This window comes from Dendropsophus ebraccatus, chromosome 1, assembly GCF_027789765.1.
Source record: "Dendropsophus ebraccatus isolate aDenEbr1 chromosome 1, aDenEbr1.pat, whole genome shotgun sequence".
Classification (NCBI taxonomy): Eukaryota; Metazoa; Chordata; class Amphibia; order Anura; family Hylidae; genus Dendropsophus; species Dendropsophus ebraccatus.
In genome coordinates this window covers 175,110,581-175,136,653 of record NC_091454.1, presented here as the reverse complement: position 1 = coordinate 175,136,653, position 26,073 = coordinate 175,110,581, and the positions used below count along the sequence as shown (strand labels likewise).

At 43.0% G+C, this 26,073-nt stretch overlaps 1 protein-coding gene across 4 annotated transcripts in view; it reads left to right on the top strand.

Annotated features, from left to right (window-relative positions):
* LOC138780350 (max-binding protein MNT-like) overlaps nt 1-26,073 on the top strand; it is a 138,122-nt gene that overhangs the window by 3,386 nt on the left and 108,663 nt on the right. For 2 of the 4 annotated variants that reach the window (XM_069956706.1, XM_069956703.1), the window contains exons 2-5: nt 6,365-6,451; nt 7,267-7,398; nt 7,470-7,541; nt 14,021-14,089. In XM_069956706.1, coding sequence (XP_069812807.1) covers nt 6,370-6,451; nt 7,267-7,398; nt 7,470-7,541; nt 14,021-14,067 — 333 coding nt within the window. In that variant the 5' untranslated portion in view covers nt 6,365-6,369 and the 3' untranslated portion in view covers nt 14,068-14,089. Of the gene's footprint in view, nt 1-6,218; nt 6,452-7,266; nt 7,399-7,469; nt 7,542-14,020; nt 14,090-26,073 lie in introns of those variants that run through there. The other 2 variants (XR_011361228.1, XM_069956691.1) reach the window with 1 other exon arrangement.

Sequence of the window (26,073 nt, the reverse complement as noted above, 5' to 3'; positions counted from 1 at the left end):
TTTCTATTTATTTATTGAACAAGCATTAAGTAGGTACCTTCCTCTTTTTGTGTGATCTGGTGTTTTGGGGAAAAAGTGACCTTTATTTCAGGCTGACATTGTCACAGAGATGGGTCCGTGACACTGTCTATGCCGCCTCGATTTCCGCCCACTGCTGTGTCTTCAGGCAAACCCTGCCTCCTCTTAAATGATTGACAGCTGTCTCTTGCTGTAATCATGCACAGCTAGAGATGAGCCAATCAAGAGGGGACAGCTTGAAAACACAGCATCGGGTGTAGTACAGGGCAGGCACAGACATTGTCACAGACCACCCTCTGTGACACTGTCAGCCCAAAATGAAGATTTTATTTCTAAAATTGACAGATCACACAAAGAAGAGGAAGATACCTACAGGAAACTGATGCTTGCATGAGTACCACAGCCTCCTTAAAGGGAACCGATCACTGCAAAAATGCCTGAGAAGCTATACAGTACATACAGTGTAATGAAGCCCCCTGCAAATGTGCAACTGATACCTATGTGTTTTACATATATCCCCACAAACAAAGTTTGAAACTGTCCTGAGCCATGTGCAAATTACCCTAAACTAATTATGTGGGAGTTCTTCAGCGCAGAACGTGGTGGTTACAGATGGTATGCTCCAATTTTCTGCAATCACTCCTCTCTGGGAGCATTGGTGCTTAGGGATGGCCTCTTGGTGATGTGCAGCAGGCTCCGGCATTGAGAATCGCACCCAGAGGGGCCGTCCCTGTACACCTACGCTTCCAGAGAGGCGGGATTACAGCGTACTCGAGTCCACCATCCGTGACCAGTTCAGTGCTGAGGAACGTCCACATGACTAGTTGGGAGTAATTTGCATAAGGTACCGGTCATTTACAAACCTCATTTTCGGGGGGTTATTTGCAAAGCTCATAGGGGTCAGTTAAAAACAATGCAGGGGGCATCATTACATTGTATGTATAGCCTCTGGACATTTTGACAGTAATTGGTTCCCTTTAAGCAGTTGATCAGTAGAGATGATCGAACATCAGGGTTTTGCATGTTCGATCGAACTCAGGACCGGGAATCAAATGCTGAAGGTTCGAGAACGTCCGAGTTCGATCGAACCTGCAAAATCCCTATATTCGATCATCTCTATTGATCAGCGGGTTTTCTGGGAGTCAGCCCTTCATTGATGGCTTATTCAGCAGCTCAGGCTTAAAGGGGTTATCCAGCGCTACAAAAACATGGCCACTTTCTTCCAGAGACAGCCTCAATCTTCTCTCCAGCTTGGGCGGGGTTTTGCTGCTCGGTTCCACTGAAGTGAATGGAGCTTAATTGCAAACCGCACCTGAACTGGAGACAAGAGTCGTGTTATCTCTGAAAGTAAGTGGCCATGTGTTTGTAGTGCTGGATCGCCCCTTTAATGCTAAAACTATAATAGCGCCCTCAGCTAAATGTGCAATTTATACTACTGGTCTCTAAATATAGGACACATAGACCTTTTAGACCCTTTTAGATCTGAGATTCAGGGTGTGACAGCAGTCTGTTTACCCTCTATAGTTGTGTTTCGGGCAGAAACAACAGGGTACCAGCAGGGAATAAAATTATATAGCTGGCAATAACGGCAAGCTAAATAAATTGGTTATAAACTAGTCCGGCAGCTGTATGCAGTGTTTATGGGCCACCTGGCCTGTCTCATTGCAGATCCCAGAGTAACAGCCAGGAGCAGGGACAAGTAGCAGTCAGGCTCTGGACAGTATTGACATTTCTTTCTATAAATAAGCAGCTTATAATTTAAAATCTCTTTAACTGTATGGAGGTGCTATAGTGATTTGCATGTGCACATCCAGTCAAGGGTACATGATTTAGCTTTTATGTTTCAGTGAACATTCACACTTCCGTATATACGGTCTGTATTAATTGTTTTTAGGGTTTTGGTTGTAACTGCAGCTCAGCTCCTATTCACTGGAACAGAACCCGAGCTGCAGTTACAGGTCATCACTAGAGATGAGCAAGGACCAAAATACTGCTCATTACTTGAGTTGAGTATTTTTCAATGGAGTAATGAACATTATTGAAAAAAATGAGAAACTCGAATATTTAACCAGGTGCCCCCTACTCAACCAAGCAGAAGGTACCTGGTTTAAGTAAAAGTGACAATATGGCCTCCAGGGTGTTAAGTTAACCTGCTGGGGGCCAAACTGTGCTCTGTGGATGGGGAGGGGAGCGGGGAAAGTATACTTACCACTCGTGTCTTATATCTATTTGCCACTCAGCTGGGCTGTGATAGTGAAGACAGATAGATAACCAGAGTGATAAGTATACTTTCCCCACTATCCCCTTCCAATGGGGTTTAAAGTGTACTTGTCAAAATCGGACCTGCCAGATCCGCGGCATGATTCTCCACTAATCCGAAGGTTGTTCGCTCAGCAGCCTTTCAACAAGCTTCTTGTTAATGAGCACCCAAGCAGCATGCAGTACTCATCTAAATATTTTCAAGTAGCTCAATACTAGCAAATACTATATTTGATAGAGCGCACTCGATCATGTCTAGTCACCAAAACTACACAGTGAATGGAAGCAAACCCCATTAAGGCTATGTTTACACAACATTTTCACAGCTCGGTTTAAAATGACACCCATCTTTTTGAGTCTAAAATTATGGACGTCATTTAGCTGTCTGGCCTCCCCTCAGTGCAATCACGGCTGTTGGTACATTATACTAGTTTAGTTGGACTAATTTCCCTTTGGGTGTGTCTTTAATTGAAAAGTCCATTGAATTTAATAGTTAAAACAGAGAAAGGTCAGTGAAAAAACAACTGTGAACAACTTAAAAACAACGTCCGGTGTTTGCAAAAGACGTCCGAAAATAATTGTCATGATCATTATTATGATGTTCGCGCAGACAACGTCCATTATTTAATGCATTGTGTGCATTGGATATTCATCATCCCATTGACTTCAATGCATTGCATTGAAGTCAATTAAATTGCAGTAAGGCTGGGTTCACACTACGTATATTTCAGTCAGTATATTTCAGTCAGTATTGTGGTCCTCATATTGCAACCAAAACCAGGAGTGGATTAAAAACACAGAAAGGATCTGTTGACACAATGGTGAAATTGAGTGGATGGCCGCCATATAACAGTAAATAACTGCCATTATTTCAATATAACAGCTGTTGTTCTAAAATAACAGCAAATATTTGCCATTAAATGGCGGCCATCCACTCAATTTCAACATTTTGTGAACAGATTCTTTCTGTGTTTTTAATCCACTCCTGGTTTTGGTTGCAATACTGACTGAAATATACTAACTAAAATATATACATATACTGACTGAAATATACGTAGTGTGAACGCAGCCTAATAATAGATGTCTTTTTAAATTGCAAAAGCGTCTGTCTTTTCTCTTTTTTTTTAACGTTGTGTGAACATAGCCTAAGATATAATTTTTTTGTAAATAATGGACTCGGATTGCAATGGCATCAGCGTCTGTTCTTTAGTGTAGGGGCGAAATTGCAGTGAAGTCAATGCATTGCCGATGTAATGTTAACACCAATTCTTTAGAATGGGGGTTACAATAATGTACCTGCCTATTATTTCCGGGCACTGTTCAGTGAAATAATAGCTGTTCACGTGGCCACACATTACATTGAAGTGAATGGTTACTTGATTTGTGGGTGCCCACAAATCAATGTTAAAAAAAAAAAAAGTTCTTGCATCCGATGCAAAGGTATCGGCTGCAGGAACATCCCAAATGCAGCCCGCTGGCTGGCAGTTTAGCTATGCTATGCAATGGACGCTGTTAAATGTAGCGTGAACATAGCCTAACTGTGCAGTGTGGGTACTGATAGATATTAGCCCTGATTTACTATTGCCTTTATAACTGTAAACTATTCTGAACTGTACTATTTTATGTTCTCATTGTACCAAAGTTACCTGTCCACAAGAATTGTGTGCCAAATTTGAACCAGATTGATAAATTACTAAGGTAAAGCAATGTCAGACAGAGGAAGAAAATAGGGGGGGGGATAACAAAGGGACACTGTATTACATGAACATTTGTGTGTAAATCATTACAGACTATTAGATTATTGAACATCCCGCAGTATCATTAAAGTGCTGAATAGCTACTGTACCTTAGATGAGCTGTTTGATATCATTGTTTCTTAAGGATTCCCGTGTTTGATATGGACTATTGGTTGATGTATTTTCCGTGCTCGTGTCATTTGTCATAGTCGGGCTGGATCAAGGTTAGCAGAGGCTACCATCACATTTTTCTGTACTATTTGATATGTTAACCTTCAATTCTGGCTGACCAATTTCATCCCACCAGGATCAGCCTCTAATATAGATGCCCTTTATTGAGAGATAAAGAGTTCCTGCCTCAGTAATAGGTGTTTTTAAAATAATTTTTATGTAAATGTATTTAGCATAAATGATTACTGAGCAAACATTATTATTATTTTTTCGGTTATTTTCTGAAATTATATTAAAGGGAATTTTAATATTAAAGGAATTTTTTTCTTTTTATAGAGGAGAATTATTTTTTCTTGCTTATCCATTTCCAGGTGTGTATTTTTCATATGCATAAGTGGGTTTGAAAGCTATAAAGTTTATTCTCATTTAGCCTCTTAGTAAATCTGGTGGGACCTGCGTCTGCTGTGGTCCGCTTAGTAAATCTGGCAGAGTGAATGGGGACAGGGCCTAATGTTAGACAGGTGCACAAGTACGTTAGTCTTAATAAATGTGCCCCTATGTTTTTTAAAATCGTCTCTGAACATATACAGTGTATGTAAGACACCAATTTGCTGATTTTTGAAGAATCCTCTCAGGCACTTGCATATTTTGCTATGTTATAAGCCCAACATAAAAACCAAAAGAAAAAACTATGTATGCAAGACCAATAAATATATAAGTACTTTATTTTTTATTGTTATTAGAATATCAGAGAAAAATTATTTCAATTAAAAATACATAACAGGGGGGCTGGAGCTAATACAAATCCCCATAAAGACGGTGGATTAACTAGGTTCTTGTACATAAGATATGGTATCACAAAATAGATAATAGTAGAAAAAGGGGGAACCTATATATACACACATATATACTGGGCACTGGGTTGGTACTACATACAAAATATAACTCACAGTGAGCACATAGAAAAAAATAAATACCATCCACATATAGTAAATATTACCCATACGTGTCCTTAGTATACGAGTCCACCTCACCATACAACCGACGCGCGTTTCGCGTGTTGCTTTATCACCCTCGATAAAGCAACACACGAAACGCGCGTCGGGTGTATGGTGAGGTGGACTCGTATACTAAGGACACGTATGGGTAATATTTACTATATGTGGATGGTAATAATCCTATGAAGCAAAAAAGACCTTATGTGTAATAATAAACTGAAATCAATACAGATAGAATATGAAAGTTCAAAATTTTATTGGCTAAAAAATTAACAACAATAGCAGTAAAAAGTTCAAAAACCACACATGGAAAACAGCACCACAGGTATGGGCAGGTCCGGGTAACCTGATAATGCAGGCTGCAACACGCTGTGAGTTATTGGGAGATAGTCAAATAACCATGCACTAATACTATATATGACCAGGATAAACGGCTCTAAAGCCTATACAATAACCTAAGTAGACCATCCATGGCAAAGTGACTAAGTGCTAAAGTGCATAAAGCAAGGTGCAGAGCATACCCATCTGCAGTTCACTGCCCGTCCTGGATGCCGCCAAACCCCGACGTACGTTTCGTCTCCTTCATCATGTGTGTATCCATTTTGGATGTATATGTGGATGGTATTTATTTTTTTCTATGTGCTCACTGTGAGTTTTTATTTTGTATGTAGTACCAACCCAGTGCCCAGTATATATGTGTATATATAGGTTCCCCCTTTTTCTACTGTTATCTATTTTGTGATACCATATCTTATGTACAAGAACCTAGTTAATCCACCGTCTTTATGGGGATTTGTATTAGCTCCAGCCCCCCTGTTATGTATTTTTAATTGAAATAATTTTTCTCTGATATTCTAATAACAATAAAAAATAAAGTACTTATATATTTATTGGTCTTGCATTCATAGTTTTTTCTTTTGGTTTTTATGTTGGACAGTTTTGGGTGCGCATAGACCGCACTATTCGGGCCTTATATAGGATTATATGTTATACCCACAGAATCCCCAACCGATTGCCAACACATAGGCCAACATATATCATATGTTCCCTCCACCTGTCATGTGCAGACCACAGCATATGGCCCTCCTCTTATAATAGAAGTATTGAGCTTTTTAGGAATAAAACAGCTTAGGATGATGATGCTGATGATGATGACTTCTATACCTTTTTCTTTTTTTAAAGATCTAATGGCAGAACGAAGGTGGCAGTGCCGTAGAAGGGCAGCTGTTTGGCCCACTGCGGATGAAAGTCGGGAGTTGGGACCATCTAGTAAGTGTAAACATTTGCATGTATACAGTATATAGGCTATGTTCACACAATGTAACAGGACTTGCAGCCGGTGTCGGACTGGGGTACCTTGGGCCCCACCAGAGAATATTTTATTCTAGGGGCCCACCCTACATACACCAGATATACCCAGCGCCAAACCTTTCACATTACTATAGTGACTTTGCACAGTGCTGTGTATGTGACCGGCAATTCTCGCTCACTGTTACTAACTGATTAGACACTCCAGGGATGGGGACCTGGACAGCCGAAGGCTGTCTAGGCATGTTGGGAGTTGCAGTTTTGCAAAAGCTGGAAGGCTGAATGTTCCCCATCCCTGTTCTATTCTATAGGAGTTGTCCAGGCATGATGGGAGTTGTAGTTTTGCCACAGCTGGAAGACGGAAGGTTCCTCATCAATGTTCTAGTGTATAGGAGCTGTTCAGGCATGATGGGAGTTGAAGTTTTGCAATTGATGTAGGGTCGAAGGTTCTCCATCCCTGCTCTATGCGAAAAGCACAGCCGTCCACTTAAGTTTCTTAAAAGGTGAATTTCAATAAAACTAACTGGGGGATTATATGTCATCCTGAAGCTGCTAAACAGGGATACAGACCTCCTGCTCAGGGGCGCACCAATGGGTAGGGCCCACAGGGGGATTCCCATGCTTCCCTGTGGGCCAGTCCGAGCCTGATTGCAGCGCAGACCGAGTGCGTTACACACCACCTTTGCTTGGAGGGAGAAGAGGAGAACCGCCGATACGGGGGAGCGTGTGGCAGGTCTTTGTTTTTATTTATTTATTTATTTATTTGTTTTGGATAGGTCACTCAACACCACCGAGGACAGACCCTCCCACACCGCCACCACTAAAAAGCCCAGCCCCTCTGACCCCATCGCCAGCAAGGACCCGATCTCCCCAGAGGATGCCTCCACCATCGAGCTTGTCTTCAAATGGTAGGTAAAATAACATGTGGTACAGATTGAATTTCTTTCTAGAAAACATCGGCTAATTTGCTATTTTTTAGCTCCGACCCTCGGGGACTGTCCGGGACGTTTTTCCCCAGAGCCAACGGAAGCAAGGCCCTTGTCAGCAAGCGGTAAGAACCTTCCCCTAATCCTCCAAACTCCTCTAGCATAGGGTAACGGCAGAAACTTGAGAAAAACTACAGGATGGGAATTATCGCTTTTCATCACCTGTATAAGTTTTCTAATCATCACATAATTCTTTTCTACCTCAACAGTAATAGAGACCCTCAACCAGCTGTCGGAGGAGACACACAACCTCTCTAGGGGGGCATATGGGGCAATGCGCACCTTAAGTGATGTGCAGCTGGGGTTGAGAAATCTGAAGGGCCAGATCAACAAGTTGCGCCAAAGACATTGATGTCTTTTTTTTTTCTTTCAGTTTATTTCTGTTTTTTTTTGTTATTTGTTTTCCTAATTTTATAATTTAAACTTGTAATTATTTAGATCTCTATGCAGTGTTTGTATTGATTTCTTCCATTCGTTTTTGAATACACTATGCTCAAAGGCAGACACTTCAGCTCAGCCTTCCAAGGACAAGGTAGCAGGCAGGCACTTCAGCACAGCCTTCCAAAAATTAGAACCATTAAGCAAGCCGTGTAAAAATGAGGTTGAAGCCCATCAGGTGAGCCCTGGAAAAATGAGGTTGAAGCCCAACTGGTGAGCCCTGGAAAAAATAGGTTGAAGCCCATTAGGTGAGCCCTGGAAAAATTAGGTTGAGGGCCATGAGGTGAGCCCTGGAAAAATTATATGGAGGCCCATCAGTTGAGCCCTGGAAAAATTAGAAAGGGGGGGCTTGAGTTGAGCCCCCGAAAACATTGCTCATAGTAGTCCCAAAAGGATTTTCCTTTTGAAAATAAATTTGGGGATCTTAAAGCGAGCCCCCAGAAAAATTGGGTCTAGTAGGCCATACAGGTGCAGTCAGGGGTTAAGGAGGAAGTAGGAGGTTGAGAAGAAGTAGGAGGTAATGTGATAGGGAAGTACACAAGGGACTTCACTGTTGGCTGCTTTGCTGTGGTGGACAATAGGTCTATAGGTCTAGACTATAGGTCTATCCAGTTGTTGTTCATCTTCACAAGCGTCAGGCAGTCAGCACTGTCCATGGAGATCCGGCTGCGTTCAAACACCCCCGGCTGCAATGAAGACCCTCTCTGACAGCACACTGGCAGCAGGGCAGGCCAGCACCTCCAAAGCATATAGAGACAGCTCCAGCCATGTGTCTAGCTTGTTCACCCATGCCTTTACTGAGCTTCTGGAACAGTATGTAACACATGCCTTTTACTGGGCTACTGGAACAATATGTATCAGGTGCCTTTTACTGGGCTACTGGAACAATATGCATGAGGTGCCTATTACTGGGCTACTGAAACAATATGCAGGAGGTGCCTATTACTGGGCTACTGGCACAATATGCATGAGGTGCCTATTACTGGGCTACTGGCACAATATGCATGAGGTGTCTATTACTGGGCTACTGGCACAATATGCATGAGGTGCCTATTACTGGGCTACTGAAACAATATGCATGAGGTGCCTATTACTAAACTACTGACACAATATGCATGATGTGCCCATCACTGGGCTACTGGCACAATATGCATGAGGTACCTATTACTGGGCTACTGGCACAATAAGAATGAGGTGCCTATTACTGGGCTACTGACACAATATGCATGAGGTGCCTATTACTGGGCTACTGGCACAATAAGAATGAGGTGCCTATTACTGGGCTACTGGCACAATATGCATGAGGTGTCTATTACTGGGCTACTGGCACAATATGCATGAGGTGCCTATTACTGGGCTACTGACACAATATGCATGAGGTGCCTATTACTAAACTACTGACACAATATGCATGAGGTGCCTATTACTGGGCTACTGACACAATATGCATGAGGTGCCTATTACTAAGCTACTGACACAATATGTATGAGGTGCCCATTACTGGGCTACTGGCACAATATGCATGAGGTGCCTATTACTGGGCTACTGGCACAATAAGAATGAGGTGCCTATTACTGGGCTACTGACACAATATGCATGAGGTGCCTATTACTGGGCTACTGACACAATATGCATGAGGTGTCTATTACTGGGCTACTGACACAATATGCAGGAGGTGCCTATTACTGGGCTACTGACACAATATGTATGAGGTGCCTATTACTGGGCTACTGGCACAATATGCATGAGGTACCTATTACTGGGCTACTGACACAATATGTATGAGGTGCCCATTAGTGGGCTACTGACACAATATACATGAGATGCCTTTTACTGGGCTACTGACACAATATGCATGAGGTGCCTATTACTGGGCTACTAGCACAATAAGCATGAGGTGCCCATTACTGGGCTACTAGCACAATATGCATGAGGAGCCTATTACTAAGCTATGACACAATATGCATGAGATGCCTATTACTGGGCTACTGGCACAATATGCATGAGGTGCCTATTACTGGGCTACTGGCACAATATGCATGAGGTGCCTATTACTGGGCTACTGGCACAATATGCATGAGGTGCCTATTACTGGGCTACTGACACAATATGCATGAGGTGCCTATTACTAAACTACTGACACAATATGCATGAGGTGCCTATTACTGGGCTACTGGCACAATATGCATGAGGTGCCTATTACTGGGCTACTGACACAATATGTATGAGGTGCCCATTACTGGGCTACTGGCACAATATGCATGAGGTACCTATTACTGGGCTACTGGCACAATAAGAATGAGGTGTCTATTACTGGGCTACTGACACAATATGCATGAGGTGCCTATTACTGGGCTACTGACACAATATGTATGAGGTGCCTATTACTGGGCTACTAGCACAATATGCATGAGGTGCCTATTACTAAGCTACTGGCACAATATGCATTAGGTGCCTATTACTAAGCTACTGGCACAATATGTATGAGGTGCCTATTACTGGGCTACTGGCACAACATGCATGAGGTGCCTATTACTGGGCTACTGGCACAATATGCATGAGGTGCCTATTACTAAGCTACTGGCACAATATGCATGAGGTGCCTATTACTAAGCTACTGACACAATATGCATGAGGTGCCTATTACTAAGCTACTGGCACAATATGCATGAGGTGCCTATTACTAAGCTACTGACACAATATGCATGAGGTGCCTATTACTGGGCTACTGACACAATATGCATGAGGTGCCTATTACTTGGCTACTGGCACAATATGCATGAGGTGCCTATTACTAAGCTACTGACACAATATGCATGAGGTGCCTATTACTGGGCTACTGGCACAATATGCATGAGGTGCCTATTACTCTGCTACTGGCACAATATGCATGAGGTGCCTATTACTGGGCTACTGGCACAATATGCATGAGGTGCCTATTACTGGGCTACTGACACAATATGCATGAGGTGCCTATTACTAAGCTACTGACACAATATGCATGAGGTGCCTATTACTGGGCTACTGGCACAATATGCATGAGGTGCCTATTACTTGGCTACTGGCACAATATGAATGAGGTGCCTATTACTGGGCTACTGACACAATATGCATGAGGTGCCTATTACTGGGCTACTGACACAATATGCATGAAGTGCCTATTACTGGGCTACTGGCACAATATGTATGAGGTGCCTATTACTGGGCTACTGACACAATATGCATGAGGTGCCTATTACTGGGCTACTGGCACAATATGTATGAGGTGCCTATTACTGGGCTACTGACACAATATGCATGAGGTGCCTATTACTGGGCTACTGACACAATATGCATGAGGTGCCTATTACTAAGCTACTGACACAATATGTATGAGGTGCCCATTAGTGGGCTACTGACACAATATGCATGAGGTGCCTATTACTGGGCTACTGACACAATATGCATGAGGTGCCTATTACTGGGCTACTGGCACAATATGCATGAAGTGCCTATTACTAAGCTACTGACACAATATGCATGAGGTGCCTATTACTGGGCTACTGACACAATATGCATGAGGTGCCTATTACTGGGCTACTGGCACAATATGCATGAAGTGCCTATTACTGGGCTACTGGCACAATATGTATGAGGTGCCTATTACTGGGCTACTGACACAATATGCATGAGGTGCCTATTACTAAGCTACTGACACAATATGTATGAGGTGCCCATTAGTCGGCTACTGACACAATATGCATGAGGTGCCTATTACTGGGCTACTGGCACAATATGCATGAAGTGCCTATTACTGGGCTACTGGCACAATATGTATGAGGTGCCTATTACTGGGCTACTGACACAATATGCATGAGGTGCCTATTACTGGGCTACTGGCACAATATGTATGAGGTGCCTATTACTGGGCTACTGACACAATATGCATGAGGTGCCTATTACTGGGCTACTGACACAATATGCATGAGGTGCCTATTACTGGGCTACTGACACAATATGCATGAGGTGCCTATTACTAAACTACTGACACAATATGCATGAGGTGCCTATTACTGGGCTACAGGCACAATATGCATGAGGTCCCTATTACTGGGCTACTGGCACAATATGCATGAAGTGCCTATTACTAAGCTACTGACACAATATGCATGAGGTGCCTATTACTGGGCTACTGACACAATATGCATGAGGTGCCTATTACTGGGCTACTGGCACAATATGCATGAAGTGCCTATTACTGGGCTACTGGCACAATATGTATGAGGTGCCTATTACTGGGCTACTGACACAATATGCATGAGGTGCCTATTACTAAGCTACTGACACAATATGTATGAGGTGCCCATTAGTGGGCTACTGACACAATATGCATGAGATGCCTATTACTGGGCTACTGGCACAATATGTATGAGGTGCCTATTACTGGGCTACTGACACAATATGCATGAGGTGCCTATTACTGGGCTACTGGCACAATATGCATGAGGTGCCTATTACTGGGCTACTGACACAATATGCATGAGGTGCCTATTACTGGGCTACAGGCACAATATGCATGAGGTGCCTATTACTGGGCTACTGGCACAATATGCATGAGGTACCTATTACTGGGCTACTGGCACAATATGCATGAGGTGCCTATTACTGGGCTACTTGCACAATATGCATGAGGTGCCGATTACTAAGCTACTGGCACAATATGCATGAGGTGCCTATTACTAAGCTACTGGCACAATATGCATGAGGTGCCTATTACTGGGCTACTGACACAATATGCATGAGGTGCCTATTACTGGGCTACTGACACAATATGCATGAGGTGCCTATTACTAGGCTACTGGCACAATATGCATGAGGTGCCTATTACTGGGCTACAGGCACAATATGCATGAAGTGCCTATTACTGGGCTACTGCTACTGCTATTATCATATATGTTTTAGCACTGAGAAGTTGAAGGTTGAAAGCACATCTGCTGTTGAGAGGCGGAAGTCAAGTATTAAATATTCGAGGTCACGTGGTTCAGCCATCCAATGAGGGTAGACACAGTTTTCGTGCTGTGTGCGTACTCCTAGGGTCCCTCACGGCCTCCCTGCATGGTGATTGGATTAAAAAAAAAGTGTGACGGGAGGGTTTTTGAATGTCTGCCGCGTATTCGGCACACTACTCGATTGAATTTGAATTTTTCGAATACCACAATATTCGATCAAATACCATCTCGATCGAATCGTATTTGCTCATCTCTACAAAAGAAGACTGGGACATGTGTATAGTTCAGAAGCAATCATGCACACAGCCCAAACGGTGGATAAACAGGTGTCCTCTTTGTATGTTGCTTCAGGGTGGGGTATTGTAGAATACAGCCCCAGAGAAAAAATTGTGGAATCCCTTCACAAAGAGAATGGTCATCCTGCTGAAACAATTGAAATGTTTTAAAGGCTCCTTTAAAATGGAAATCCAGTACAGAGTGCAGTAAAGGATGCTGGTTGTTCCCAGTATGCAGTTTTTAAAATTTGGTATCAGAATACAAAACTCTCAGTAATATACTTTGTAAATTAAAAAAAAACAAATTACTACAAAACAAAGGAAAAACAACTGGATGAAAACAGGAGTTAATGTTTGTGAAAGAAATGAGTACTCTACAAGATTGGTCACACCTGGGTAGTGATAGAAGACCTGTCCTTATATATTTAATCAATTAAAAAAGGCACAACCCAAAAATACAGTGCAGACCTATTAAAAAGATACTGTAACACATCATCCAGTATACCATGAAATATTATAAATTTAATCTACGTTATAACCAATAACAAATATCAAAATAACCATATTGCTACTGTCACAACAACACATCACTCCAACTGACTTCAACCCGAGTAGTATTAAAATCTTATAGATGCTGTGTCAACTTCAAAGCAGTGAAGGTTCTCCCAGGTTCTGTTTAAATGAACAGTAGAGTACATGCTAGAGTTCTAGAGTAGATTAACACATTTCAGCGAACTTTGTCACCCTATCATAGGCATAGTTCATTGTTCTGCTGAAAGTGTTCTTCTATCATAGAGTAAACAGCTGCCACAATATGATAAACTTTTAAACATTTATCCACAGGTACCAGAAGATTCAGGAGGTGTCAAAAGAAAACAGTCCATAAATAGAAAAGGTTAATCAATCAGCAAGGTACAACAAAAATCTACCAATCTTTTTTCACTGCTCAGTATCCAATTTTTGCTTTCTTTTGCCTACTGCCTTTCAGTTTCTCTCAGGCCACAGTGTTGCTTGAACTGGTCTTCTGCTCCTATAGTCTGTCTGTGCTGAGTAGTGATGAGCGAAAGTCCCATAATCGGTTTGTTTAATGTTCGCCAAACATTCACGAACGAATAACGAACGTAGAAGCGTATGTTTCAGTCTAGAGTTACGCACATGCGTACAGATTATCAAGTGCAAAGCGTAAAATACGTAATAGTGGAGCAATTATGCGGTGAGTAGCAGTAGCGTATCTTTTTTTCGCCTGTGCGTATATATGCAATGACATGCATACATGTATCACGCAATACACACAAGGAATGCTAGGCTGCAGCAGCCAGCTAAGCAAGTCAAGATGTCCCAGCAAGCCTTGGAGAAGTCAAATAATATTGGGAACATAATGGACAGGGTGGACTATCATCTGCGTCATGGTCCCGTGCAGAATCCAAACATTCGTAAAATATATATATATATATTATATATATACACACACACACTACCGTTCAAAAGTTTGGGGTCACCCAAACAATTTTGTGTTTTCCATGAAAAGTCACACTTATTCACCACCATACATTGTGAAATGAATAAAAAATAGAGTGAAGACATTGACAAGGTTAGAAATAATAATTTGTATTTGAAATAACATTGTTTTTACATCAAACTTTGCTTTCGCCAAAGAATCCTCCTTTTGCAGCAATTACAGCATTGCACACCTTTGGCATTCTAGCTATTAATCTGTTGAGGTAAGCTGGAGAAATTGCACCCCACGCTTCTAGAAGCACCTCCCACAAGTTGGATTGGTTGGATGGGCACTTCTGGCGTACCATACGGTCAAGCTGCTCCCACAACAGCTCAATGGGTATCAGATCTGGTGACTGCGCTGGCCACTCCATTACCGATAGAATACTAGCTGCCTGCTTCTGCTGTAAATAGTTCTTGCACAATTTGGAGGTGTGTTTAGGGTCATTGTCCTGTTGTAGGATGAAATTGGTTCCAATCAAGCGCTGTCCACTGGGTATATAAACAAAACACAACAATCACTGAACTCAGGGAGAACAGTGAAAAATTCCAATGGAGTACATACTCATTTACGAGTCTTCATTGATTGTCCCATACAAAATTTAAATATGCAAATTTTTTGCATATTTAAATTTTGTATGGGACAATCAATGGAGACTCGTAAATGAGTACTCCATTGGAATTTTTCACTGTTCTCCCTGAGTTCAGTGATTGTTGTGTTTTGTTGGTCTATTTATCATTGCCCCAGTAGCCAGACTCCTGCTCCACACTGACGAGGGGCAAATACCCCGAAACTGCAGTCTGTGGATGGGTGCCTAGCCTTGGTAACCCTTGTCTTATGTCGTTATATTCGCCACAGAGTGAGACTTTGACTCACAGGGGCCACGCTGTTGTTTCCCTATTTAGGTCCTAAAGCTCGCAACAGAGTGAGGACCTGAGGGACTACGTATCAGGGTGGTTTGGTGCTCTCCCCACTAGGAGGCACCCCTTGGCAATGGGCTTCCTTCTCTGGAGAGAGGGATATCTGGCTATTCCCATGTTTTGAGACTTGTAACTGAGGCTCCACGGACCCCTTTTTTGCATATATATATATATATATATATATATATATATATGTATGTATATAGCGTTCAAACAGGTTCTACGGCACCAGGATAATGAGGGCTGGGTGCCTGCTATCAATGCTTGATCAAAGGCGATAGCAATATAAAGTCCAAAAATATAGCGGCGCGTCCAATGCGGTGAATTAAGTGTTTATTAGCTCAAAGGAAAAATGCAGCAATGTTTCAGTTCATACCATATGAACCTTTTTCAAGCCATAGTGAAAAAGGTTCATATCTGAACTGAAACGTTGCTGCATTTTTCCTTTGAATAGTGGTACCTTGGTTTAAGAGTAACTTGGATTAAGAGCGTTTGGCAAGAAGAGCTCACAGTTTTTCAGAATTGTGACTTGTTGTTAGATCATTGCTTTGGTTTTAGAGCTCCCTGTACTGGGTGGGAGGAGGAGTGGCGGAGGGGCATGGTCTGCATAGCAAGGTCTACAGCACTGTACTCTGACCCAGGAAGTCTCCCTCACCTTTTAAATCAAAGCAGGTCCAATTCAGGTTTGGATGCCATCAGGCGACAGGACTGTGGAGGTAATCTCTTCATAGCTGTAACCCTTCTCTCCCTGGATAGAGAGTGCTGCTATACTGTGCTCAACCTACACCCTGCTCATTCCTTCCTGCTCCCTGCAGTCTCTGTCAAACCTTGTGTTTCCCATCCTCTCTATTCCTGCTATAATATGCCTGCACTTACACTGAGCTATACACACTGCTGTAAAGAAAAGTTTCTGCCTCTGTCCTCCTGCACAGCTCTTTGATTCTCACTTCCTGATTGGTCCATGCTGAACACACGCCCCTTCCCCATTGATGTCATGTGACCAAACAGACCTCTGAAAGCCGCCCTGCTTCTGTATTCTACCTTGTTTTACTACGCTATTGCATTTTGGGGATCTAGAGCTCCATCCTGTATCTACAAATTGCTGTTGTTCTTTCATTCTTATGCACTTACTATAAATAAAACACCACATGCTGCTATAAATTGCAGTAACTTTTAATATGACATATCCAACTTTGTAAAGGTTTGTTTCATTTGTTTTACCTGTTATTCAGAATTTAAAAAATCATTATTTTGGGGGTGTGGAACCAATTTTCTTCATTTCAATGATTTATTGTGGGAAAATTTGCTTTGCTTTAAGAGTGATTTGCATTACAAGTGCAGTCCTGGTAATCCAATGCACCACTGTATATTGGTTAAAATTATTCATGGCCTGCACTGCACTGGAAGTCTAAGCCTCGGACTCGGTCAGCTCTCCCTCCCTACACTGACTAACTACCACTGAATATTGCTACCTAACTAAATTCAGATGCTGTCCCTGCTTGTTTCATTCTTCCTACCCAAGAACACAAGAATCAGGAAAGTGTGAGAAAATTCTTCTCAGCATCGCATTTTTAATAGCATTTACGCAACTTATGCAATGACGCTAATTGCACAGCCAATCACAGTAATACCAGTAGTGAACATGGCTACTACACTACCTGATCTGCCCTTCCTTCCCCACACGTTCATTGGCTCTTTCAAATTGGTGGGAATATGTTCCTTGTCGGAAGCCAGGCGCGCACTGCATAGATGAGTCCGATGCCCATAGAGGATGAATGGAGCCATTATTTTCTATGGGCGTCGGACTAATCTCTGCAGTGCGCACCGGGCTTCCGGCAAGGAGCCGGACTTGGCGAGGTGGGGTAAGTATCCGGGGCTCTGGCAGGGGTCAGGCGGCCTTCACCCCAGCACGGGGTGTGACAGGTTCCCTATAAACAAATTATTTGTGATTGGCAAACATGGACACTTAGCGTCATGTTTATACAAACATACTAACATTTATGAACATGTTCGCTCATAACTAGTGCTGAGAAATGAAAGTTTTGTGTTTGGATGTTGGAGTTTAGTTGACTTTGACTGCGCACCCCCTGTTCTTCAGAATAATTCTTGACATGACCACAAGATCCTCTTTATTCCTTCTTTCACACTGTTCTCCATATACTATATAGTTGTTAATTTTTGAGATACTGACTGTGGCTCATCTAGCAGTGATAACCATGCCTCCTTAGATATCACTCAGATCTTTCGATTTTTCCAGTTGAAAATGAATTCACACTGAAACTGATCCACATAAAACTTGTTCACTTGATTTTATGCAGCATCCTTGGGTCATGCATCTAATATAGGGTGGATGGACGGACAGGTGTCTTTAATAAAATAGTCATTCAATGCATTTTGCATTGGTGTGTCTATGTAGCATCTTATGTCTCATGGAAAATAGATAGTGTTCTATTTAGAGACCAGATACAAAACATGATTAGTACATATCAGCATCAAATCTGCCTGTTCTCTGCGATGACGGATTTCAACAGTGCAGCACTTCACAGTCTCCAAAAACTTCTAGTAAGAAGAGTCAACTAGATGAGATCAATGTTTTCTCATATGACAGTGACATTCTAATGACTTTTAAAAGCTGTAATTGGGTAAAGACTCTCCTCCCCCCAAGGCCAAGGTCTGAACCTTTAAGCACTGAGTGGCATCTCTTTGACCTTAAGTGAGTGCCATGCAGCCGGCCCTTTCTGTTTATTCAAGTGGAAGGTGAGCAATTAGCCGGTCTGCGTCCAATAATCTCTGTTTAGCCAACTGTGAATTGATTAATTACTATTATTTGCTGTGTTTCCTCATCCATGGCTCCTAATTATATAAGGGATTTAGACACGCTGTAAAAAGATGTTTTGCTTCAATAAAACACTTAAATATATCTCTTTCCAAATGATCATTTTCCCATAGTCATTCTTAATTTACTGCTTGGGTAATTGAAAAATGTTGCCTTTTATTTTACCATTTATATTTTATCTACAACCAGACTTCAAAAAAGAAAAGATTTCTTATCGAAACTGTAGGAAAATGGTAAAAAAGTTTCAAATATATTTATTTGTAAGGAAAACATAAAAATATATAACTGGATATATTTCTATAATTTTACAATTTCAACAGGGATTGAATAAAAACACTACATAAACATTAGAGGAGGAGCAATGTCTTTATTTATAACCCAAATTAAGAATTGGGGCTTTTCAGGAGAACACATTGAGGACCTATCCCTGAAAGAAATGTGATTTGTAGTAGTTCCAACCCCCAAGGACTAACCAGGGCAATACACTTAAAACTGTCCTCAGAAAAAGCCATCAACTTGTGACTGGTAAGGATTTTAATTCTCAAGACTTGCAGTATTGAGGAAAATGAGTGAATCTGTTTCACATACAGATGTGTCCATCCTTAACTTTCCTTTAGTTTCGAATTTCTCTTGATACAAATGCAATATTATGACGATAGCAAATACTGTCTTTTGACAGTATTTTGGACATTATGGGCAGTACTGTCTTTGGACATTATTTTTTTCTAGCTTTGGACAGTTTCTGTAATGGACAGAGGTGGAAGCAGAGAGCACTATGTGAGACACTGTCACAGCAGCAGCAATTCGCATTGTAATCCCTGGCCGCCCTGGCTCATCACCCGCCCCGGCCTCACATTACCTCCTGCCCGGCAGCTCCCTGATTCCTCCACCTCCTCCCTCGTCTCTCTCTGGGCCGGCATCCGCTGGCTCTGCTTAATGTTAAAGGGAAAGTGCATTCCTGATTGGTTTGCACCCAAACACCCTGGTTTGGACCTGCACCTGTCCTGCCTTTGCTTTGTTGGAGCTACTGCATGCTTTCCTAAGTGTGTGGTCCCAGCTGTCAGTGTTTCCTACTCGTGGCCCTTGCCGCCTGTTATTCCCACTATCTGTCCTGTCGCCTGTGGTTCCTACTATCTGTCCTGCAGCCTGTGGTATCAGCTGTGTGTCCTGCTGCATTCCTTCCTGCCTACGTGTCTACCTCACCTGCCTCCACTAGCAAGCCAAGCCAGGGGTAGCGACTAGGGGGTCGCTTGTCGCAGCAAGTCCATCCTAGTGAAGACCAGTGGCCCCTTAGACTCCGCTTCCTAGTACGGCTTAAGTCATTACTAGTCGTGGTACAGCGGATCTGAGACTCTAGTCGTTACAGATTGGAAAAAATACAGCACTTCCTATAGGACATACAACAGCTGATAAGTACTGAAACACTTAATATTTCTAAACAGAAGTAAATTGCAAACCAGTTTATTTGAAATAATAATTAAAAAAAATCTACGTAATACCAGCTTATCTCTGGCCAAATACGTACCAAAAAAGTACATGTCAGCCCAGGCTTAAGCATATACATCTCATGACACAATATTGATAGTTATTTCTTGCCATTTTCACATATTTTTGGTTATGTTGAGCCCTGATAGGTCCCTAATAATTCTAAAACATAACTTTTACTGATATACTAAAAAGCACAAAGAAATTCCAAACTTAAACCTTGTGAAAAAACCTCCACCTTATAAAAACCAGGCATATGGAGCCCCATATACGTGTTAACGCATGCCACATATAAATACATACATGAATACACACAACCATATAAACAGTAAAAACCGAAGTGTGTAGCGTGTATCCACCTGTAAGGCTTGAAATCACGGTATAGATAATAAGACCGTCTAAATTTGGGAGCACCTGACCCTAAGGGTCCCTATTGGGTGCACCACAACTAGCCCTACTCGCTCAGGGACTGTCGGAGTTATCGCCCTAGAAAGGGCGGCCCCTGCCCCGTACTAATACTACACCTCTATCCCTATATTACCCCTACCTAAGCTCCCAACACCGTGTTTCATACAGATAATCATCAGGGGAGTATAACACCACAGAAGGGTAGGGAACAGCAAATATCATGTACCGCTAATCACATAAAGATAATGCGGCGGTACTTAGAACACTAGCGTCCTGAGAGTGCTCAGAGACGCTCACTCACGTGGACCTCGGGTCGTCCATTGCATGCAGGGCTAAAGCGTATGGCTTGCAACTTGCCCTGTTTCTCGTGGAGATTTAAAGACCCGGCTTCAACTGCGCTCCGTCTAAGCACCTCCCCATTTCCGGTAAGTGGAACGCAGTGTGCGCTCCATTCGTCCGGCTCACAGACAGAGGTAAAGAGATACCGCGCAGGCGCCGATCGGTGACCATCATCCAGTCGTCACCAAGTTAAACATACTAAGGAGTTATATTGACAGGTAAAAAACGTTAGATATAGAACACTTGAGCAAAACATAATCACTAGACAATTCGTAACCGTGAGGATTATTAAAGCAAACAATATAAATATATTTACATATTTACATATATACATAAGCAAATGGGCAGAGGCAGGGAAGGAGTACATCGGGGGGCATAATCATAGGTAGCATGAATATGTGAGCTGTTCGTTTAATCCTTGCGGGGACACGGTTTTCATGCGGAAAATCCACTCCGTTTCCCGTTGTAAAATTAGCCTGTCCCAATTACCTCCTCGTATAGGAGGCTTTACAAGTTCAACACCTTGGAACCGCAAGCACGATGCTTGTCCACCATGCATCATATTTACATGCCGTGATATAGGTTTATCCGCTTTAACCTGAATGTCTCTTAGGTGTTCCCCAATTCTCCGGCGGAACTCTCTAATGGTCTTGCCTATGTATTCGAGACCACATTGGCACGTCACTTTATATACCAGTCCCTTGGTTCTGCAGTTCATGAAATCTCTCATATCATATTCCTTTTCAGTTACATTGCTTACCACTTTCTTACTGACATTTATATATGGGCATGCTATGCAACCACTACATTTAAAGGTGCCACAGATCTTTCTGCTCAACCAAGTATCTTGTGGTATTGGGGCAATATAGTGACTTTTTACCAACCTGTCACGTAAGCTGCGACCCTTTCTAAATGTGATCTGAGGTCTGTCACCAATACGGTGCTGTATATCAGAATCCAACCGTAAAATATCCCAATGCTTTTCAAGGATTTTTCTTACATCGCTTGAGGCCACATCATAAGTCCCCACTAATCTAGTTATTTCTGTAGGGGACTCATCCCCCTTTGCTTTAGGAATAAGAAGGTCCTCCCTTTTTTTAGTTCTTATTGATTGATAGGCCGTTCTAAGAACATTGCCCGGATAGCCTCTTTGTAAGAACCTCTCACGCATGATGGTAGTCTGCTTGTGATACTCAGATGGATCAGAGCAATTACGTTTGACTCGCAAGTATTGGCCCCTCGGTATCCCTGCTTTAAGTGACCTCGGGTGATGACTGTCCCATGCTAACAAGGAGTTCGTAGCCGTAGGTTTACGATAGATAGTAGTTTCTATCCCTTCATTTGGCGACCTCCGTATCAGTATGTCTAGGGAAGCCAATTTGAATTGATCAATTTCATACGTGAACCTTAACCCCAGATGATTTTGGTTAAGGGCCCCTACAAACATCACAAAGTCCTCCTTACGTCCGTTCCATATGACCAGGACGTCATCAATATATCGCGTCCATAGGGCTATGTGCTGGGTATAGGATGACATTTCTTCACCAAATACGACCGTTTCCTCCCACCAGCCCAGATAGAGGTTAGCAAAGGTAGGGGCACAGGGACTCCCCATTGCCACCCCTCTGAGCTGGTGGAAGATTTTACGGTCGTAGAGGAAAAAATTACGACCTTTACGACCGTAAAATCTTCCACCAGCTCAGAGGGGTGGCAATGGGGAGTCCCTGTGCCCCTACCTTTGCTAACCTCTATCTGGGCTGGTGGGAGGAAACGGTCGTATTTGGTAAAGAAATGTCATCCTATACCCAGCACATAGCCCTATGGACGCGATATATTGATGACGTCCTGGTCATATGGAACGGACGTAAGGAGGACTTTGTGATGTTTGTAGGGGCCCTTAACCAAAATCATCTGGGGTTAAGGTTCACGTATGAAATTGATCAATGCAAATTGGCTTTCCTAGACATACTGATACGGAGGTCGCCAAATGAAGGGATAGAAACTACTATCTATCGTAAACCTACGGCTACGAACTCCTTGTTAGCATGGGACAGTCATCACCCAAGGTCACTTAAAGCAGGGATACCGAGGGGCCAATACTTGCGAGTCAAACGTAATTGCTCTGATCCATCTGAGTATCACAAGCAGACTACCATCATGCGTGAGAGGTTCTTACAAAGAGGCTATCCGGACAATGTTCTTAGAACGGCCTATCAATCAATAAGAACTAAAAAAAGGGAGGACCTTCTTATTCCTAAAGCAAAGGGGGATGAGTCCCCTACAGAAATAACTAGATTAGTGGGGACTTATGATGTGGCCTCAAGCGATGTAAGAAAAATCCTTGAAAAGCATTGGGATATTTTACGGTTGGATTCTGATATACAGCACCGTATTGGTGACAGACCTCAGATCACATTTAGAAAGGGTCGCAGCTTACGTGACAGGTTGGTAAAAAGTCACTATATTGCCCCAATACCACAAGATACTTGGTTGAGCAGAAAGATCTGTGGCACCTTTAAATGTAGTGGTTGCATAGCATGCCCATATATAAATGTCAGTAAGAAAGTGGTAAGCAATGTAACTGAAAAGGAATATGATATGAGAGATTTCATGAACTGCAGAACCAAGGGACTGGTATATAAAGTGACGTGCCAATGTGGTCTCGAATACATAGGCAAGACCATTAGAGAGTTCCGCCGGAGAATTGGGGAACACCTAAGAGACATTCAGGTTAAAGCGGATAAACCTATATCACGGCATGTAAATATGATGCATGGTGGACAAGCATCGTGCTTGCGGTTCCAAGGTGTTGAACTTGTAAAGCCTCCTATACGAGGAGGTAATTGGGACAGGCTAATTTTACAACGGGAAACGGAGTGGATTTTCCGCATGAAAACCGTGTCCCCGCAAGGATTAAACGAACAGCTCACATATTCATGCTACCTATGATTATGCCCCCCGATGTACTCCTCCCCTGCCTCTGCCCATTTGCTTATGTATATATGTAAATATGTAAATATATTTATATTGTTTGCTTTAATAATCCTCACGGTTACGAATTGTCTAGTGATTATGTTTTGCTCAAGTGTTCTATATCTAACGTTTTTTACCTGTCAATATAACTCCTTAGTATGTTTAACTTGGTGACGACTGGATGATGGTCACCGATCGGCGCCTGCGCGGTATCTCTTTACCTCTGTCTGTGAGCCGGACGAATGGAGCGCACACTGCGTTCCACTTACCGGAAATGGGGAGGTGCTTAGACGGAGCGCAGTTGAAGCCGGGTCTTTAAATCTCCACGAGAAACAGGGCAAGTTGCAAGCCATACGCTTTAGCCCTGCATGCAATGGACGACCCGAGGTCCACGTGAGTGAGCGTCTCTGAGCACTCTCAGGACGCTAGTGTTCTAAGTACCGCCGCATTATCTTTATGTGATTAGCGGTACATGATATTTGCTGTTCCCTACCCTTCTGTGGTGTTATACTCCCCTGATGATTATCTGTATGAAACACGGTGTTGGGAGCTTAGGTAGGGGTAATATAGGGATAGAGGTGTAGTATTAGTACGGGGCAGGGGCCGCCCTTTCTAGGGCGATAACTCCGACAGTCCCTGAGCGAGTAGGGCTAGTTGTGGTGCACCCAATAGGGACCCTTAGGGTCAGGTGCTCCCAAATTTAGACGGTCTTATTATCTATACCGTGATTTCAAGCCTTACAGGTGGATACACGCTACACACTTCGGTTTTTACTGTTTATATGGTTGTGTGTATTCATGTATGTATTTATATGTGGCATGCGTTAACACGTATATGGGGCTCCATATGCCTGGTTTTTATAAGGTGGAGGTTTTTTCACAAGGTTTAAGTTTGGAATTTCTTTGTGCTTTTTAGTATATCAGTAAAAGTTATGTTTTAGAATTATTAGGGACCTATCTGTGCTTATTATTGATTTGTGTTTGGTCTGGTATTCCCAGTCCCTTATTAGGACTGTTCAGTGATTATTTATGTTGAGCCCTGAGAAAAGATAAGGAAGAAGCATCTGTATAGACAAGCCACTGTGCCCATGCTAATAGCCTCTCCTAAGTAGGGATAGTCCGAACCTGCCGAGGTTGGGGTTCGTATGAACCCGAACACTCGGCAGCAGACTCCCGCTGTCTGCCCGCTACGTGGAGCGGGCGGATACAGCGGTATTAACGCCTGGAAAACTGGGATACAGCCTATGGCTGTGGCTGTATCCCAGTTTTCCAGGCGGTCCCCCCGCTGAATCACGGAGCAGGCAGACAGCGGGAATCATTACCGAGGGTTCGGGTTCGTACGAACCCGAACCGAACTCGGTTCGGACCATCCCTACTCCTAAGGATGGGCCATCAATGCATTATCACAAAATATTTCTTTAACCTTCTTGCTTTGGATATATGTATTAACCCCTTAACGACATCGGGCGTAAACTTACGCCCTCGCGCCCTGGTACTTGGCGCATCAGGGCGTAAATTTACGCCCGATGTTTCCCCGATCGCTGCGTGTTCGCACACAGCGATCGGGGAAGATGGCCTGCTATAAATCATAGCAGGCCATCATAGCTTCTCAGCACGAGGGGTGGTTAACACCCCCCGTGCTTACGATCGCCGCTATAGGCTGATCAATTCAGATCAGCCAATAGCGGCGATCGGAACCTTTCCGGGTTATCGGTGACTCGATGACCCGGAAAAAACTGGCGGTCGGTGCTGTCCGAGGACGGCACCGACCGCCATTACTGTAAAAAGTAATGGTGGTCACCGTGCCACCGGCCCGATCGCCGTGAACGGCCAGCCGGCCGTTCACGGCGATCGGGCCGGTGGCACGGCGATCAGACTCCCACAAAATAATAAATACCTGCCCTGGACCCCTCAGCTAGGTAGCGGAGGGGTCCAGAGCAGGTATTTGTACATTACTCACCTGTCCCGGGGTCCTGATCGGCGTCTTCCGGGTTCGCGGCGTCCTCCGTCATTCCGTTCGGTCTTCGGGTCTTTCCGGCGGTCCCCGTCGTCTTCTTTCGGCTATTTTTGGCTCCAGCCTCGTCATTTTCCGGATTTGGCGCTCTGCTGCCCTCTAGCGGCTGATATGTGTAATACACTTATCAGCAGCTACAGGGATGTTCAGAATGTAGAAAAAGTTGTTTTTTTTTTCCAAATTTTTTTTTTCTATTTTCCGCACCCTATCGCCGCTGAGTGTTGATCAGCATCGCACAAAAGTGCGCTGCTAATCAGCAACTCCTCCTTTTTGGCGTAGAGTGTTTTTTTTCTATATTCTACTGCCACGGTCTGCTGATAAGTGCCGCACATAAGTGCGGCATTTATCAGCAACTCCTTTGTTGGCGTAGGTTTTTTTTTTTATACTTACTGTAAAAAGAACACGTAAAAAACACTACATTACA